Source organism: Cariama cristata, unplaced genomic scaffold (assembly GCF_000690535.1).
Source record: "Cariama cristata isolate BGI_N322 unplaced genomic scaffold, ASM69053v1 scaffold10268, whole genome shotgun sequence".
Classification (NCBI taxonomy): domain Eukaryota; kingdom Metazoa; phylum Chordata; class Aves; order Cariamiformes; family Cariamidae; genus Cariama; species Cariama cristata.
The window spans coordinates 1-16,910 of NW_009631673.1; the positions used below are offsets into that span (position 1 = coordinate 1).

Consider the following 16,910-nt stretch of genomic DNA (forward strand, 5'->3'; position numbering starts at 1 on the left):
GGGGCGCTGGTACCAGTATGGGTGTGATGGGGTGCTGGTACCAGTGCCGGTGCTGGTACCAGTATGGGTGTGACGGGGCGCTGGTACCAGTATGGGCATGACAGGGATGTGACTGGTACTGGTAGAGGCACAACACAGGGACCGGTACCGGTGCCACTGTGAGTACAACAGGGGCACCAGTACCAGTATTTGTACTGGTGCTGTTGCTTGTGTGATAGGGGCACCAGTATTGTTTTTCTTACTGGTACAGTCGTAGGCACGTTAGGGACACCAGCGCTCATACTGGTGTCTGTGGTCCTGCCAGGAGCACCAGTACTGGTGCTCAGGCCCTTGTGACTGTGACGGGCACCAGTATCCATACTTGTACTGGTACCATTGAAGGTACAGCTGGAGCAGTGGAACTTGAACTGGTACCATCGTGGGCATGACAGGAGCACCAGTACTGGTATTGTACTGGTACCATTGTGGTCACCACATGGCATAGGCGTGATGGGGAGGACACTGGTATCAGTAATGGCGTGGGATTGGTGGAGCATTGGTACCAGTACAGGGTTGGTAGCGGTACTGGTGCACGCATGCAGCAGGGGCACCGGTACCAGTACCACTGTGGGATCAGTAGGGTATGGTAGTGGAAATGGTACTGACATGGATATGAGCCTTGCACTGGTACTGATACTGGTGTGGGCACAGTGAGGGCACTGGTGCCGGTTCTGGTTACCAGCAGAGGAGGGGCGCAGGCACAGCAGCAGTACCAGTACAGGCACCACTTTCCCAGCACTGGTACCAGAATGGCACTGGTACTGGTAGGAGAGTGAGCAAGGCCGGGGCACAGCTGCTACTGCCAGTACCAACACAGAGGGGTGCAGGCGTAGCGCACAGATGTGGCACCGGCACTGGTTCCAGCACAGCACCAGTGCCAGCAGGCACTCTCTGTCTTGCAGGGCTTTCTTCTGGCTGGTATCACTGCTGCTCTCCTCCCTCATCTGGTTTATCGCGGTTAAAGCCAGTGACCCCCGGGATGAGCCCTTGCAGAAGGGGCTTTTGATATTTGGGGTGATGTTCTCTGTGCTGCTGCAGGAGGCCTTCCGCTTCCTCTACTACAAGCTCCTCAGGTAAGGGCATCTCCCACCCTGCTCCAGTGCCGCCAGATGGTCCTCTCATCCTTCTGTCCTCCCAGTCATGGTGGGTACCAGATTTCAGCTGGGAGCTCCTAGGCTAGGGGGGATGCCAAACGGGGCACCAAGCCACCTCGGTCCTCGTTGAGAGCGTGCAGGTGGTACCTGTGTCAGTATGTTGACCTCATGTGGGTCTCAGGTGGTGGAGCAGAGCAGCCCTAAGGTCTGGAGGACCCAGGGCTGGGGTGGCTGGTAGCATCTCCCTGAATTCGGGATAGGTAGGCTGTGGGTTTGGGCTGCTGTCGGACGTGTCATGTCCTCTCTGCCCTGGTGACTAACACCAGCAGTGCTCCTGCAGCTTGGGGGGATGCCAGGCACTGGGAAATGCCCGCTTTGCTGGGGCCGGGGGGAGAGAAGGGTTAGGGATCTGCCCTCACCTCCTGGCAAGTTTTGTTCCTTTCATAGGGATGATTTTGTGTGAGCAGGGACAGCTTGAAGTTGGTTTTGGGGCTCTGTGGGGTGGCACATCACCACCAGCACTGTCCTTCGTGCCCTGGCCGGCCCGGGGCAAAGTCACGATGCAGCCTCAGCAGCTCCCGGCCTCCCTGGTGCCACCAGCCTGGAGCGCAGGGGCTTGTGCTGTCCACCGGGTGAGCACACACTGCACCCTTTCCTTTATTTGGGTGGACAGACAGGTGCTGCGCTGGGGCTGGGCAGGCGGACAAGGGGAGGTGATGCTGGGGTCAGCATCCCTCATACCCCCTAGCCTTCCTGGCTGGCTGGGCCCTGGCGAGGACCTGGGGGAAGGCCGGAGGGGACCGGGTATGCAGGCTCAAAGCGCTCCCTGCGGCAGGGCACTGCCGGAGGCGGGCAGGCAGAGGGTAGCAGAGCTACGCGGAGCAGCCTCTGACACAAACCACTGTGTTTCATTTGCCCTGTGGATCTCTGGTTGCAAGCGCTGCTGTCCTCCCCGGGCTGAGGAGCTGTCGGGCATTCTCCTCACTTACCACACCTCTAGCTGATAAAAATTACGAAGCCCACCCTCTCCCAGTTTCTCTCCCCAAAGAATTTTTCTAGTTCTTTGAGCTCTTCCCTGCACCTCCTCCATTTTTTTTCAGTATCTTCGAAGAGTATAAGTGCAGAGATCAGGTACACCCTCCTGGCATGTGTCTCCCACACCTGCACTGGGGCTGCTTTCAATGTAGGAGTGCTTCTTGCTTTGCACTCAATGTCCCACTCACCCCAGCCCTGCTTTGCGGAGCTGGCTGGCACTCACATTCCTTTGTAGAAAATCTTTCTGTGTGGCTTCGCGTGGTTTTCACGTGCATGGTTTGTCTGGTCGTTCATGGCAGTCACTCAGATGCTCTCCATGATGGGTGTTGCAGCTCAGTGATGGGGAGGTTACCAGGAGGGTGGGATGGTGCAGAGTGAGACCCCAGCCTGCCTGTTCCGTCCTGGTGCTGCACCATGCCTTGGGAGGTGGCTGGGCTGCGCCAGGCTCCAGCATGCTCTCACCCCACAGGAAAGCCATCGAGGGGCTGGTGGCCCTCAGCGAGGATGGCTGCTCCCCCATTTCCATCCAGCAAATGGCATATGGTGAGTGCTGCACAGAGTGGGGCACCCTGACCAGGGGGCCAGGGGCGAGCCCAGGCAGGGCTGGGCATGGTGCTGAGGGGAAAGGGAGGTCTCTCACGCCGAAGCTGGCTGGTAGGTGCCTGGGGTGGCCTTGGGGGGCTCAGGGCCTGACGATGTCCCTGGCCTGGCAGTGGCTGGTGTGGGCTTTGGGCTCATGAGCGGCGCCTTCTCCATGATCAATCTCCTGGCAGACGCATTAGGGCCTGGCACTGTAGGCATCCACGGGGATTCACAGCTCTACTTCCTGACCTCAGGTGAGCATCCAGCAGCCTTTGCTCATGTCTCTGCGCCACCACCAGTGTCAGAGGCAGCAGACCTGGGAGGGCTGGAGTCTCCTCTCCGTGCTACCCCCTCCATGCTGCACCCTCTATCCATCTGAGCCCCTTACAGCCCCTGTCACATGTCTCTGTGCCCAACCCTTCTTTCTGTCCCCTGTGACCCTCTCTCCTCTCCTCCATCCCTCCCACAGTCAGGGTCTGCCACAGCACCTCCCAGTCTGGCCCAGCAGTGCCCCTACTCCCCTTTCCCAGCTCCTCTCCATCCCTCCCCAAGCCTGCAGGCCAGGTCAGCATGAGTGGTTCCCTGGTGACACTCTTCTGCTGATCCCTGCAGCTTTTATGACCATGGTGCTGATTTTCCTTCATACCTTCTGGGGGATCCTCTTCTTCCACGGTTGTGAGCATCGGCGCTGGTGGGAGATCACGGCGGTTGTTGTAATGCACCTCGCTGTTTCAGGGTCGGTGAGTAGCTGGGAGCAGAGCTCTGCACCAGGACCTATATTCAGGGACAGCTGCGGTGCATGCTGGTCCCCGTGCTGGGCAGGGAACAGCCTTCGGCACTAGCGAAGCAGTTGGGTTTGGGGAACTTGCAGCTGGCCCTTCACAAACTGAATCCTGTAGCTGGTGTTCCCTGTGTCACTCCACAGATCGAGGCAGCGATGCTGCCACCCATCCTGTCTCTGTCCTCTCCTGCCTGCTCACCCCTCTCCTCTCCCGCCTCTCTCCCCAGACGTTTTGCAACCCCTTGTATGTGGGCAGCCTGGTGCCCTCCTACCTGCTGATGGCTGCTGCTGCTGCCTGGGCTTACCTGCTCTCAGGGGGATCTGCCCAGAACGTGCGGCGCTTCCTGCTCTGTAAGTCCTGCTCTATAAAGGGGATGGAGGACCCTATGGGTCCCTCTGGGTACCAGCACTGGCACTGGGATGGGGAGAGGGTTTCCCTGGGGCTGGAACAAGGGCATCAACCCCTTGGCTGCCAGACTGGAGGAGAACCTGGGTTTTGGGTCCATGATCAGGTTGTTGCTTTGCCTAGGGGAAGTGGATGGGGTAAGGAGTCTGGTGAAAACTGATGCCCTCTCCTCTTGGTTCCTGCAGGTCTACAGAGCAGAGCCAGCCCCCAGCCAGGATCCTGAGGCCTCATGGGATGTTCCTGTCCCCAGCCACCCTGCCCTCCCCTCCATCCTGGCGGCAAGAGCAGCTGTCACCTTCTCTGCAATATCTTTTCTCCTGGACTGAGGGACCCCAGCCAGTCCCAGCAGGGCAGGCGCTGGGGTTCGGCTGTGGCAGGCCACTGACCGGTGTGACTGGGACTGGCTCACTCCACTGCCCCTTTGGGAGCCCCTGGAGAACAGCTCAGTTTTAGGGGATGCGGTTTTGCTGGCCCTGCCACCAGCAGAGCCCCAGTTAGCCTGCCTGGGAAGGATGGTACCTTGGACTGCCAGAAGCCTGAGCCCAAAGAAACCCATCGCTTCTCCCCCCGCCACAGAAAATATGCTGTCCCCTGTACCCAGGGGGCCACACTGCCTCCTCACTGCAGGGTGGATGAAGTGGCTTTGCAAAGTGCTGCCATGCTCTGGGTGAGGGCTGACTGCTGTAGTGCTACTGTCTCTGCCTCCTTGCTCAGCCTCACTGCTCTGGGAGCCACGGCCCTGGTGCCGGACTGTGGCAGCTGCAGTGAGCCAGCATCGTGATGCAGGGAGGACAGTGCTGGGGAACTCGAGGGGACTGACAGCACCCAGGATGGGAAGAGGACAGGGAAAAGACAGTACCCAAAGGGCCCAGCAGATATGGAGGGTGGTGGAGGGCTGGGGAGGAGATGCAACCCTGCAGTTGGTGCCAGCACAGCTTGGGGAGGGGGTTCAAGGGGCCATTCCAGTGGATCATTGCCCTCTCCTGCACTTGAAGGGGGATTTTCAGGCAGGCACCAGCCCTGATGCTGTACTACAGGGCTGGGAGGGAGAAACTGCCATCGGGCTCAGGGCTGAGAAGGCAGTTTTATCCGCAGTGGGCTTTTATACCAATAAAAAGAAGTACCACAGACAAGTGGGGCTGTGTGTGGCAAGCGGTGCCCTCGTGGGGAGGATCTGGCAGTTGGAGACTGCAGTTGTCTGGAGGTCTTGCACCTGCTCTATCCATCCTAACAGGGTGGGCTCTGGTTTTACTGTTTTGAGGTGTAGGCTGCTGAACACTGGAGACCTGCAGGTTCCTCCCCTTTCCTGGACCTGGCTGGTTTCTTTTGGTTTTGGCATGGCTGTAGAGCTCCCTGGGGTTTAGCTTTAGCTGCACTAGAGCCACCAGGAAAGGTGGGAGGCAGCCATGGATCTGGGACCACTCCAGCTACAGTAGAGCTGAGGTGAGCCAAGTGGGGCTGGCAAGTGAGGAACGGGTGCCTCTGCCACCTTCAACTCTGCCTTTCTCCAGCCCTACCAAGCTGCGCCTGTGTTTTTCCAACAATTTGCACAAATAAGAGGAGGAAGACGTCCCAGAGCGAAGGAGGGCAGGGCTGGGCTGGGCTGTGCAAGGAGCCCTCCGCTGCTTGCTCTGGAGCTCTGCGCAGGGCACAGAGGCCGGTGCTGTCTCTGCCAGGAAGGGGTCCTATGCACCCCTCTCCGCTGCCTCACACCTTCACACAAAGACAGCAGAGAGCTATGGCACCATGGGAGGCTTTTACTTTTTTTTTTTTAATAATACATTTTAAACTTTTTTTATAACAAAAATATCTGGGGCCAGATGCTGCCCCAGGCAAACAGTCCATGTGAGCAACCTGTGCAGCTGAGGGATGCTGGAGTGCTGGCAGTCCCTTGGCCTGGAGTGGGAGTGAGCGGAGGTGGGCTGGCAGGATGAACCGGTGGGCCTGGGACTGCCACAGAGGCGTGGGGCTCACGCGGTGTTCTCAGTGGTTGCTGCTGTGTAGATAAACTTGGAAAAAGAGTCCAGCCTGGTGAGGGAGGAAGGGGGGCGGCGTTAGAGCAGGCAGGGGGGCCCTGCTAACCCATCTTGCTGCCCAAGAGACCACCCTTAGCCCCAATTCTCATGCCTTGGACCTGTTCTACCCACCCAGGCCCCCTCCTCCTGCAGCTCCCCATTGCTCACCGTGTGTTCTGGTTGCGGTGTTTGTAGATGTACAGAAGGAAGGCCAGTGCCGTAATGGCAAAGAGCACCCCGAAGAGCACAGCTAGTACATCCCCTGCAAGCCATGCACAGGCATGTTACACTGGGGATTGTCCCCTGCAGCTGCCGGCCGAGGGAGATGGGGCAAGGCTGGAGCAGGCCAGTAGCCTGAAGGCAGAGGGGATGCGGAGGCAGCAGCATCGGCTGAGCATGCTTACCTGCGTGAAACGAAGAGCTGGAGTGTCCTTCTGCAAGGGAGACAAATGAGAGGATGAGAGCCAGCTGCACAGATGCTAGGGTAGCCCTGCAAACCCACCGTGGCTGCCTGCTCCCCAGCTCAGCACATGGCTCCCAGGACCTCCCTTCCCAGGCAGGTACACCCTTCCATCTGCCCTCCCCTCCCCTTCTAGCCAGCCCCTCACCTACCTGCTGCTGCTGAGCCATCACCACCTGGAAGAGAGACAGCACAGTCAGAGGCTGCCCAAGGTGTTTGGGAAGTGTCAAGTCTGCAGGGATTCAGGCCACGCTGCAAGACTCCCCATCACCCAGGAGCAGGCAGGGGAGCGCTGCCTGCCAGATCCCCAGCAGCTCGCAGCATCTTGCTGCAGGAAGCCTAGCCCTGACACCCTGCCAGAAGCATCAAGGGAAGGGGGGGGGGGGGGGGGGGGTGGGGTGTGGGGGGGGTGGGGGGGTGTGTGTGTGTGTGTGTGTGTGTGAAGTATCCCTAAACCACAGCCCACACGAAAGTCTCATTGAACCCAGCCAGAAACTCCCCCATCGCTGCTGCCACCGCCCGGGAAGTGGGCAGGCAGGGCGCTGAGCCCTGTGGCACCCCATGACTGCACCAAACCCTGCAGGAGACCCTGGAGAGGGACATGGGGTGAGCCCCGCAGACAGCAACCATGGGAACGGTTGCCTGCAGCGAGATGGTAAGCAGCTCCCTGGGAGGAGGCAGCTGGCCATTGCTGCCAGGGCACCCCACATGGGGGGTAGCTTGGTGGCCCTACATGCTGGCAAGGAGCTGCGCTGGGCAAATATTTATCCAGTGTGACAGCATGGCTTTTAAACAGCTGCATTATCATCTGTACACAGCTCGGGTATCGTGCGCCGAGTGGCACTATCTGCGGGCCATATCCAGCTGCGTGGCCACTGTGGGTAAGTCACTGCCTTCGCCCAGCAGCCAGAGGCAGGAGCGGTTCTCCTGAACTGGGGTGACTGGGGAAAGATCAACAAGCGTGGGCACAGGAGGTGCAGCTGCAAGCGAAGCGAGGTGTGACCCCACAGCACTCCATCTTGGTGCTCGACAGACCCAAAGCTGTTATCATCAGCACTGAGGTGGGGAGAAAACTTCAACAACCCCACACACGCAAGGCAGGGGGACCAGTAACCTTGTCCAGGAGTACTGGGACAGGGTCCTGGCACTCCAGGGACAAGGGCTTTGTGGCTTTGTTAGAGCGGGTGTTGTTGGATAGAAATAGCAAGTAAGGAAAGAAAAACAAAAAAGGTGAGCTGGGCAACACCCCCCTTGCCCCAGCCTTGCTGTCTGGAGGCTTTGGAACAGCTTCTGCAAGAAAGTGGTAAAAGAAAGGCTTGGAGGTACATGGAAAATATGATAAAATATCTAACAGGTTTACCAAAGATAGAGCATGCCAGCCTAACCCGATATCCTTCTTTGATAAGTGATATTCTAGACAAAGAAAATGCGGTAGATTTTATCTCCCCTGACCTCAGTGAAGCATTTGATGCAGTGCCACATGGGAAACTGCTAGCCAGGCTGAAGACCACGGTGATTAAAAGCCTGCAGCCGTTAGCAAGCTGGCTGCAGGTGGGACGGTGAAGGGAAGTGCCTTGCACCATGGTGTGTGCTTACCGAGGCATTGCCCAAAGGCCTGGGACCAAGCCAGTGTGCTGTTTCTATTAGTCACCTTGACACAAGGTGTAGGAAATGCCATCAAAACAGAAAAGGAACAGGATGTTGGGCAGAAAAACCTCAGTGACCTCACAGAGCAGCAATGGGCAAGAATTCAGCGATATTCACACCTGAGGACTAACAGGAATTTCTACTCATCGCTGGAAACCACCAATGCAAGAAAGGTCTTTGAGGACAAACTGAGGACAGGCAGACAGGGATGCCTCAGGCAGGGTACCATGTGCCCAGCCAGGATGGTTGCATGGCCCCACTAGCAGAGCATGGCCTTCAGGAGGGTTCTCCTGCACTGCCCTTCCCACAGGGTTTGGCAATGGGGTCTTGCTGCAAGCCTGTACCTCTGCAGCTCCTACTGAATTTAGCTATTTAGTGTTTGGGAATGAAGAAACTAGCTGGGATGCTCGGACTTGGCTGTCTGCCCTTGACCTTACATCCCCTAGTCCCCCTACTGTTATTTGTGCAAGACCAAGGATAAAACAGTTCCTAGAAACCGATCTTCCTCAGGCAGGGTAAGAGAAGTGCAGAAAAGAGGGAGAGCAGGACCCCAAGACCAGTGCTGCCATAAGTCACCTGCCCGGCAGGGATAACCCATGCAAATGCTGCATTTCTGCAAGAATCATAGAATCATTATGGTTGGAAGAGACCTCAAAGGTCACCAAGTCCAACCATATACCTGATGCCACCATGTCCACTAAACCATGTCTTGAAGCGCCACATCTGAACATTTTTTGAACACCTCCAGGGACGATGACTCCACCACCTCCCTGGGGAGCCCGTTCCAATGCCTAACGACTCTTACAGTGAAGAAGTTCTTTCTAATGTCGAGCCTGAACCTCCCCTGGCACAACTTGAGACCGTTTCCTCTTGTCCTATTGCTAGTTACCGGGGAGAACACACCAACCCCCACCTCACTACACCCTCCTTTCAGGTAGTTGTAGAGGGCGATCAGGTCTCCCCTCAGCCTCCTCTTCTCCAGACTAAACACCCCCAGCTCCCTCAGCCGCTCCCCGTCAGACTTGTGCTCCAGGCCCTTCACCACCTTCGTTGCCCTTCTCTGGACTCGTTCCAGCACCTCAATGTCCTTCTTGTAGTGAGGGGCCCAAAACTGAACACAGCACTCGAGGTGCGGCCTCACCAGTGCCGAGTACAGGGGGACGATCGCTGCCCTGGTCCTGCTGGCCACACTATTCCTGATACAGAGATGCGAAGCCTTAACTCCTGCTCCTCACCCCATCTCTGCATCCTTGCAGCTGGGTGCAGCCTGAGCACACTCATGCATTCCTTACCAGGAGGCAGCACCTTCGTTGAAAAGAGAGTGGTCTGGAAACTCGCCAGCACCCGTCGCCCATTCAGGTCCTGCACTGGCCTGTAATTGTTCTGCAGACGTTTGCTGTCATCATTTCTCAGGCTCATCACCAGCATTGACATCTGGAAGGAGAACAGCATGAACAGAGTGGGGTGCATCCTGCCTTCAGAAGCCGGGCGAGCCACAGGGGACCAGCATGGACGGTGCATGCTGGCAGGGAGAGGCTGGGCAAGACCCAGTGTGGAGCTCATTGCCCTGACGGACCTGGTCATAAGAAAGCTGCATGGTCTGGTTGAAGACCGTCCACTTCACCGTTTGGTAGCAGGGAGGGGTGGTCAGAGAGCCATTGTAGTGGAAGTAGAGTTTCAGGTTGGCAGGCAGCAGACCTGCAATGTTGAATCCGGGTACCAAGACTTCCTCACCTGGAAGGAGAAACACCATGGGAGTGAGACTGGGGCAACCCCTTGGAGGACAACAGGCAGGACCAGCCTGGAGATCATGGGCAGCCTGGCAGTACATGTGCCAGGGTCCACACTGCTGCCACTGGAGAAAGAGCCGTGGGTTCGCCCTGCGGGCAGGGGAAAGCACGTGTGAGCAGAGGGCACCTTGGGGAGCTGTTTCTGTACAAGCTGTGCAATGCTCCCCTTCTCACACACACGGCAAACGCCTGCGGCAGCCTCTCTCTGCCGTGCAGCGGGCTCCTCTGCGGGGCTGCAGCCCCCGAGAGAAGTGCTAGGTCAGGGGTCAGGGCCTTACCTTCTCTTTGGATTTTGTACAGATGCTCAAGTATTTGCTCATAGTATGGGTTCTCCCTTGGCCCAACCTGCAACACAGAGACCCCCACAGTAATGACAAGGACAGAGACTGAACAGAGACTGGCCGGTGATAACAGTGTCGTCTTTCTCCGTAAGAGGCACCCTGTTCTGGTGACCCCTTCCTCCTGTCAGGGCTGCTCTGTCCTCTGGACTGCCCTCTCTCTCCCCTTCTCCCCATGACCATTTGCACCTTTGCCAGTCCCAAAACTGTGCCTGATTGTGCCCATCCCAGTCCCACCCTCTCCCTGCTCCTACCCCTTCTCACCCAGGATTGATCTATGAGACTCACCTCCAGGAAGGCTCCCAGTACGGCCAGTCCATCTGGGTGGACCATTGCCTCCTTAAAGCTGTCATACTTGGTGTTGTAGTGGACCACGTGGAGCTGGAAGGAAAACATGCAATCCTAATGCAGGATGGGCACCACAGGGAATGCTCACCCTCACAGAGCTCCAGCCTGCTGGAGCAAGGGCCAGGAGAGACATGCACCAGTGACAAGCATCCCTCCCAGGAGAGGAATACACTGGTGGGACCAAGAAAATGTGCTGCTGCAAAGTGGCAAGCATGAAGGTCTACCCACAGGAACTTCCCCCATCAGAGACAGCAAACCAGCTGCCCTAGATACCAGGGGATCATACTGCAGAACCAAGCTCAGTTTGAGGACAGCAGCTAGAGAAGGATGGACAAAACCAGATGGGAGCTGGCAGAGCAGGAGAACAGTGTATACAGAGTAAACAGTCCCTGCAGCTCCCAAAGCAGGCTGCTCACAGCCACCCGGGGAGCTGGCTCCCCCAGCCCAGAAACCAACACGGCTCCTGCTCCATCAGCCCAGGACCAAGCTGCAGCACGGGGACAGGCTGCACCACTCACGCATGGCCAGCCCCAGCCGACGTGTGGGCAGAGCATCCTGGAGGGTGGTCTCCTCCTCGCCCATGGACTGCAGGCTGCAGCATGAGTCTGGCTCAGCACCAAAGCATGGCTTCCTACACTGAATTCTGCTGCTGCAGCGCTGCCCAGGGAGCAGGGATCCTGGCCAGGGGTTATCGCATTCATTCATTAGGGGAGATCTGTAGCCCAGCTGAAGTGCATCTACACCAATGCACGCAGCATGGGCATCAAATAGGAAAAACTAGAAGCCGTGGTGCAGCAGGAAGGCTACGACACAGTCACCATCACAGAAACCTGGTGGGATGAGTCTCATGACTGGAGTGCTGCAATGAATGGCTGTAAGCTCTTCAGAAGGGATAGGCAAGGAAAGAGAGGTGGCGGAGTGGCTTTATGTGTTAGAGAGTGTTTTGACTGCCTTGAACTTAATGATAGTGATGATGAGGTTGATTGCCTTTGGATAAAGATTAGGGAGAAGGCCAATAAGGCAGATATCCTGATGGGAGTCTGTTACAGACCACCCAACCAAGATGAAGAGGTGGATGAAGTGTTCTACAGGCGGCTGGCAGAAGTCTTGGAATCACTGGCCCTTGTTCTTGTGGGGGACTTCAACTTACCAGACATCTGCTGGAAATACAACACAGCAGAAAGTAAACAGTCCAAGAGGTTCCTGAGGACCAGGGCAGTGATCATCCCTTTGTACTCCGCGCTGGTGAGGTCGCACCTCGAATACTGCGTTCGTTTTGGGCCCCTCACTACAGAAAGGACATTGAGCTGCTGAGGCGAGTCCAGAGAAGAGCGACAAAGCTGGTGAAGGGCCTGGAGCACAAGCCTTACGAGGAGCGGCTGAGGGAGCTGGGGTTGTTTAGTCTGGAGAAGAGGAGGCTGAAGGGAGACCTGATTGCCCTCTACAACTACCTGAAAGGAGGGTGTAGTGAGGTGGGGGTTGGTCTCTTCTCCCCAGTAACTAGTGACAGGACAAGAGGAAACGGTCTCAAGTAGCACCAGGGGAGGTTCAGGCTGGATGTTAGGAAGAACTTCTTCACTGTTAGAGTCGTTAGGCATTGGAACGGGCTCCCCAGGGAGGTGGTGGACTCACCATCCCTGGAAGTGTTCAAAAAACTTCTAGATGTGGCACTTTGAGACATGGTTTAGTGGGCATGGTGGCATTGGGTATATGGTTGGACTTGATGATCTTTGAGGTCTCTTCCAATCATAATGATTCTGTGATTCAGTGACAACCAGGGCCATGGGCTAGGAGCAAGACAGGACTTTGGCACCTTCCCAGCCCAGCACTAGGAGAGGAGAGGATACATCCACTGCCACGAGAGTTCCTTACCTCTGCAGCAAAGCGGCGCCCGTTGATGGTGTGCTCCGAGCCAGGTCCCGACGGGGAGCCCCAGTGCAGGTGCAGCTGCACAGCTCGGTGCTGCTTGGCATAGCCGCCAGTGATGGTCGGGCAGCTCGAGGAGAACTGCAGAAGCAGAAGGAAAAGGTCAGTTAATAAGACACAAAGGCCAGTCCATCTCACAGATACACAAAGGAGTTGTCTCAAGGGAAAGTCACCCTGGGCTTGTGGAAACTGGTCACAACAAACAAACTTGCTTTCCGTCTTTCATGAGGCTATGGGCGAGGCAATACCCAGAGTTGTGCCAATGAGACAGGGCTGTTGAGGTTCAGGTTGTAGGACACCCCAGTAAATACATGAGCTTCAAAAATAACTGCTATGAAAATGCTGGAAAGTGAAGAGCCCCTCTACAAAGACTCCCAGGGGCCAGCTCCAAGCCAAATCTTATCCAACAATTTATTCAGTAAGGAAGAATAATATAAAGAGACCGTGGACAAAATTCATGGAGCAAAATATTGGCTGAGTGGTGAATTACTACGAGCAGGGCAGTTGAACAGAGAGCTCTGCAGCCTTTGGTGAGCTGGGACCTTTCAAATAAAGCAGCCTGTCAGCGTCTGACAGCACTGGAGCTGGTGGCATGGAAGCATTAAATCTTTTGAAAGCATTTACAGCTAAAATTTTACCTCTTTGGGTACAGTAAAACATACTTGGTTTTGCCTTTTACTTTAAAGTGGTTTAGCCAGCTCTCTTGCACTCATGCAGCAGTGTGTCAAATCTAAAATCTGAGTTACCTGGACGTGTGGCAAAAATATCAGGAGCTTCCCTGGACCCTGAGAAAGGCTGTCCTATCCTTCTAAGCACCTTTTGTTCATCTTTAATATCAACTCTTTTCCTTCCTCCTTCTTTATAGGTGAAGTGTCCCACATCACCGAGCTAAGGCACAGGTTTAGGATTAACCACGTAACAGGGCTGTGATGAGTCATTTGCCCTCTCCCATGTTCCCTGTCACTGGGTTCAGAGAAACAAAACTCAAATATGGGAAGTGGGAGCTTGCTCCCTCCCTGGGAATTTATCTGCTTTTACATTTCTTTTGTATATCTAAATCATTCATTCCTTCTACTATCTACCTGAGTCATTTACAGGCCCTTGAAAAAGCTTATACAGCATATACACTTCATATTACAAAAAACAATAACGGTACAAATATCTTACTGGACTTGCAATTCTTTATTTATTTATGGCTTTTCATAAAGCAGACCGGTATTTGACAGAATAAAAAAAGGCATCTCATAAGCATGTGAGAAACTACTTTCCCCCCCACCCCACCAAAAACACTCTGACTGCTTTTCTAAACACCAAGCAACACCAGATGCCAGGGTGTCTAAAATAGCAACTACTGAGCTCGACTAGTTTAACTCTGCAGGCACGCTAGGGCAGGAGGCTGTAATACAAAGCTCTGTGCATGCACTGTGCAGCTGACCTGACCACGCACAGCGAGTCCAACCTGTTGCGTTTGCTGTATACACAGGTCAGCTCCATCTCACCAGCTATCAAGGCAAAGAAGTGCCTTATCACATCATCAGAGAGTTTTTAAGTCCCTTTCTCTGCCACATTTTCTTAGCTCGGGGACTGGCAGACACCAGCGTGCACAAAACACTTGGCTTGCTCCCAAAAAAGCAGGCAGCAACCAGGACCCACCATCCCCAGCTGTGGGGTGGTGAGCAGGAAGGATATGTGATTTTCCTCCATTATCTGGCATGGTGAGACTGATACTAAAATAATGTGAATAAGTTGTGTCCAGACTTTCCAAAAAACATTCTAAAATTGGAGAAGGGAAACAAAAGACCTATAAAATTTTCTTAAGATCTTGAGGTAGCATCCTGAAGCACAGACTTAAAGAAGTTGGCCAATGTTGTGTCCTAAAAGACTGAGTGGTAGGTACCTTAAAGGCTAAGTCACATGAGAGACTGACTAGTCCTTTGAAAGTCAAACGCAGGGGAGGAACCAGTGGCTGCAAACCTGCATCAGAAATACCAGGGACACATATTTAAAGGAAATATGGGTTTAAAAAAATTCCTGGAGACAGCTCCCAAAGACAGTGAGTGGCAAATTCTCCACCTCCAGGTTTCTCCCCTCCAGCTCAACAGACCAATGCTTCCCTTTTGGCCTTGAAGGTGACATGACTGCAGCCTGCAAGAGAGTCCCCTTCCCAGAGCCCAGGGGAAGGGTACTAGAGAAGCCCAGCCCTACCGAGAGAGGCTGAGCGGGCTCTGCTTGTGCTCCAGCCTCTCCCTGTGCCTTTGCACCCACCTGTGTGCCCATTGTTCCTCAGCTTGAGCTTCTCGTTGGCAGGCAGGCTGTAGCCAGAGAGCTGGATCGGTCGTAGCTGGGGGCTGAAGATGGTCTTGGCCGTGTCAATGTTGACAGGTGACTGCATGGTGCCTGTGCAGTCTGGGTAGTCCACACCCCAATGCTCCTGGTCTGGTACAAGGAGGAAGGGAGGGAGTGCCAGTGAGACCACCTGGGCAAGGAGCTCACCAGAAAGGAGGTTTGATGGGTGGTGGGGAAGGGGACAGGCACTGGTCAGGGAATAAGCCATGCATGTAAGGTTAGTTTCCATCAAGTTAGCTTGGGAGCAGCTCTGTGCCACCATGTGACTGCGTGCAGCTGTATTGGGAAAGGTCTCGGAGCGTGGTGAGCTGCCAGGAAAGTCTATTTTTGGGGTGTTTCAGAAGAGCGCAAGAAGATCATTTACAAGTGGACTTGGCAAGCTGAGGAGCTGCTGCTCTGCAGCTCATCACACGCTTGCTGTCTTGCACAGCCTGGCCTCTGGCAGGTATCGACCCACCGATTCACCCATGCTGCTACTCCAGCAAGGTACTACAGTGTTGCTGGGATCACAAAAGCCCACAGCCACAGGTCTGATGGGTTCCTGGCTGTTAACTGCATCGGTGCAGCCCTGCAAAGGGCCAGCTCACATGGCTGGGGTGGCTGCTTAAACTGCCACATCTGCGCAGTGCCACAGCTGAGATAAGCAGAGCTGACTCCCCAGAAACCTCCCTGCACTGCACAGGGCTGCTTCTAGCACATCCTGGGCCAGTGCAAACCCAGGCTCGTCCTCAGGCCAGCCCCTTGCAGGACCCTCATAGAGATGGAGTTGGGCATTAGCAGGTCCAAGCCAGCCCCTGGTCCTGAGCAGAGTGATGGTGTTGTAGCCTGGCCCATCACCAGAGCAGGAAGGGGTGTGTTTGTGCTAGCACTGCGGTGATGCCCATCACAGGTGCTGTGGAGAGGCCCCCCAAGCCATGATGGAAGGGCAGAGCCAGGCAGGATGGGGAGGGAGAGTGACAGAGGACAGAGGTGAGGACACAAGCTAATCCCTGGGCAGGTCAAAGTCCCAGCATAGGCTGCAAGTCCAGCCTGGAGAGCCCAGCCTGCATCCTTGCTTGGCACAGGATCAGGGGAGTTCATGTTGAGGGAGAAGCCCTGCCCTGAGGGGCATCCCCCCACACCCAGGGTGCTGGGGAAACCCTCGGCAGAGCCGCTGCTTCCTGCTCAAATCAGAGCAACCCCAGGCTCGTCAGCGCATCCGTGCCCAGGTTGGGGCACGTGCGTCAGGGTCAGGCAGGAGGGAAGGGTGAGCCGTGGAGTACGCACAGGAGCCCTGTAATCATTAACCATGGCTGGCTCAGGCCCAGGGTCTGCCAGGTGGTAGGAAAAAAGCTGCAGTAACTGCAGGGTATTTACCTTCATAGCTCCAGTGACTGTGTCCAGGACCTTGAAAAAAAAAAAGGGGAAAAAACCACACATGAATGGAAGGGAAAGGTTGGCAGCAAACACACCCCTGCCAGGCAGCGCTCCTAGCCCCAGCAGCAAGTCTCTGGGCTCCCACTGCCTTCAATCCCCCTTCTCCCCCTGCCCCAGCAAGGGGGATGCTCCCATAGGGCACTGCCTCCTGTAAGCAGGGCCAAGTCTCCTGCAGTCATCGGTCACAGAGAAAACCCTAGGGCTTGATGCTTTGTTATCATCCTTATAATGGAAAAATCAGAGATACTGGCTTCGGTCACTGAGCAGCTGTACCAGCGCTCTTGCAGCTACTCCGGAACAGCCAAAATCTCCCACTTTCCCAAGACTAAGCACTTAACTAGGCAGGTCTGCAGCTTCCCTGCTCAGACTCTGTAAACCAGCTCAGCCAGGGAAGTGCCTGTCCTGGTGGCACTCCTACGATCCTGAAGTGCTGGAGGGAGTGTGGGGAAAAGCAGCTCCCACACCACAAGGAGTTTGGGCAGCAAGCTGCATTGCGCCACAGACACCCTCCTCCTACCAGGGAAAGCAGCCCTGGAACTCACAGCAGAGGAAGCAAAGGAGCACCAAAACCTTGTCTTCCTCATCAGCAAGAGCCCCTACCGTGGGGGCAGACTGCCACAGGAAAATGTGCCAGACCAAACACCCAGCTCCTGTCCTGGCAACTCCCTGCCTCAACTCACCTGACCA

The 16,910-nt window shown here is 55.6% G+C and overlaps 2 protein-coding genes across 2 annotated transcripts; one reads left to right on the top strand and one right to left on the bottom strand.

The window, feature by feature from the left end:
* Positions 1 to 941: 941 nt before the first annotated feature.
* Positions 942 to 4,160, top strand: LOC104166205 (gamma-secretase subunit Aph-1b-like; the record flags this gene model as incomplete). The annotated part of the gene is made up of 6 exons (XM_009706061.1): positions 942 to 1,112; positions 2,638 to 2,711; positions 2,882 to 3,004; positions 3,363 to 3,490; positions 3,759 to 3,882; positions 4,123 to 4,160. Coding segments are annotated over 6 exons (658 nt in total), but the record flags the coding sequence as incomplete, so codon positions are not given.
* Positions 4,161 to 5,907: 1,747 nt separating this feature from the next.
* LOC104166206 (carbonic anhydrase 9-like) lies at positions 5,908 to 16,193 on the bottom strand (the record flags this gene model as incomplete). The annotated part of the gene is given in 12 exon segments (XM_009706062.1): positions 5,908 to 5,965; positions 6,121 to 6,214; positions 6,357 to 6,386; positions 6,565 to 6,588; positions 9,352 to 9,493; positions 9,636 to 9,793; positions 10,128 to 10,194; positions 10,476 to 10,568; positions 12,408 to 12,522; positions 12,524 to 12,542; positions 14,727 to 14,897; positions 16,164 to 16,193. Coding segments are annotated over 12 exon segments (1,001 nt in total), but the record flags the coding sequence as incomplete, so codon positions are not given.
* Between the last annotated feature and the right edge of the window lie 717 nt (positions 16,194 to 16,910).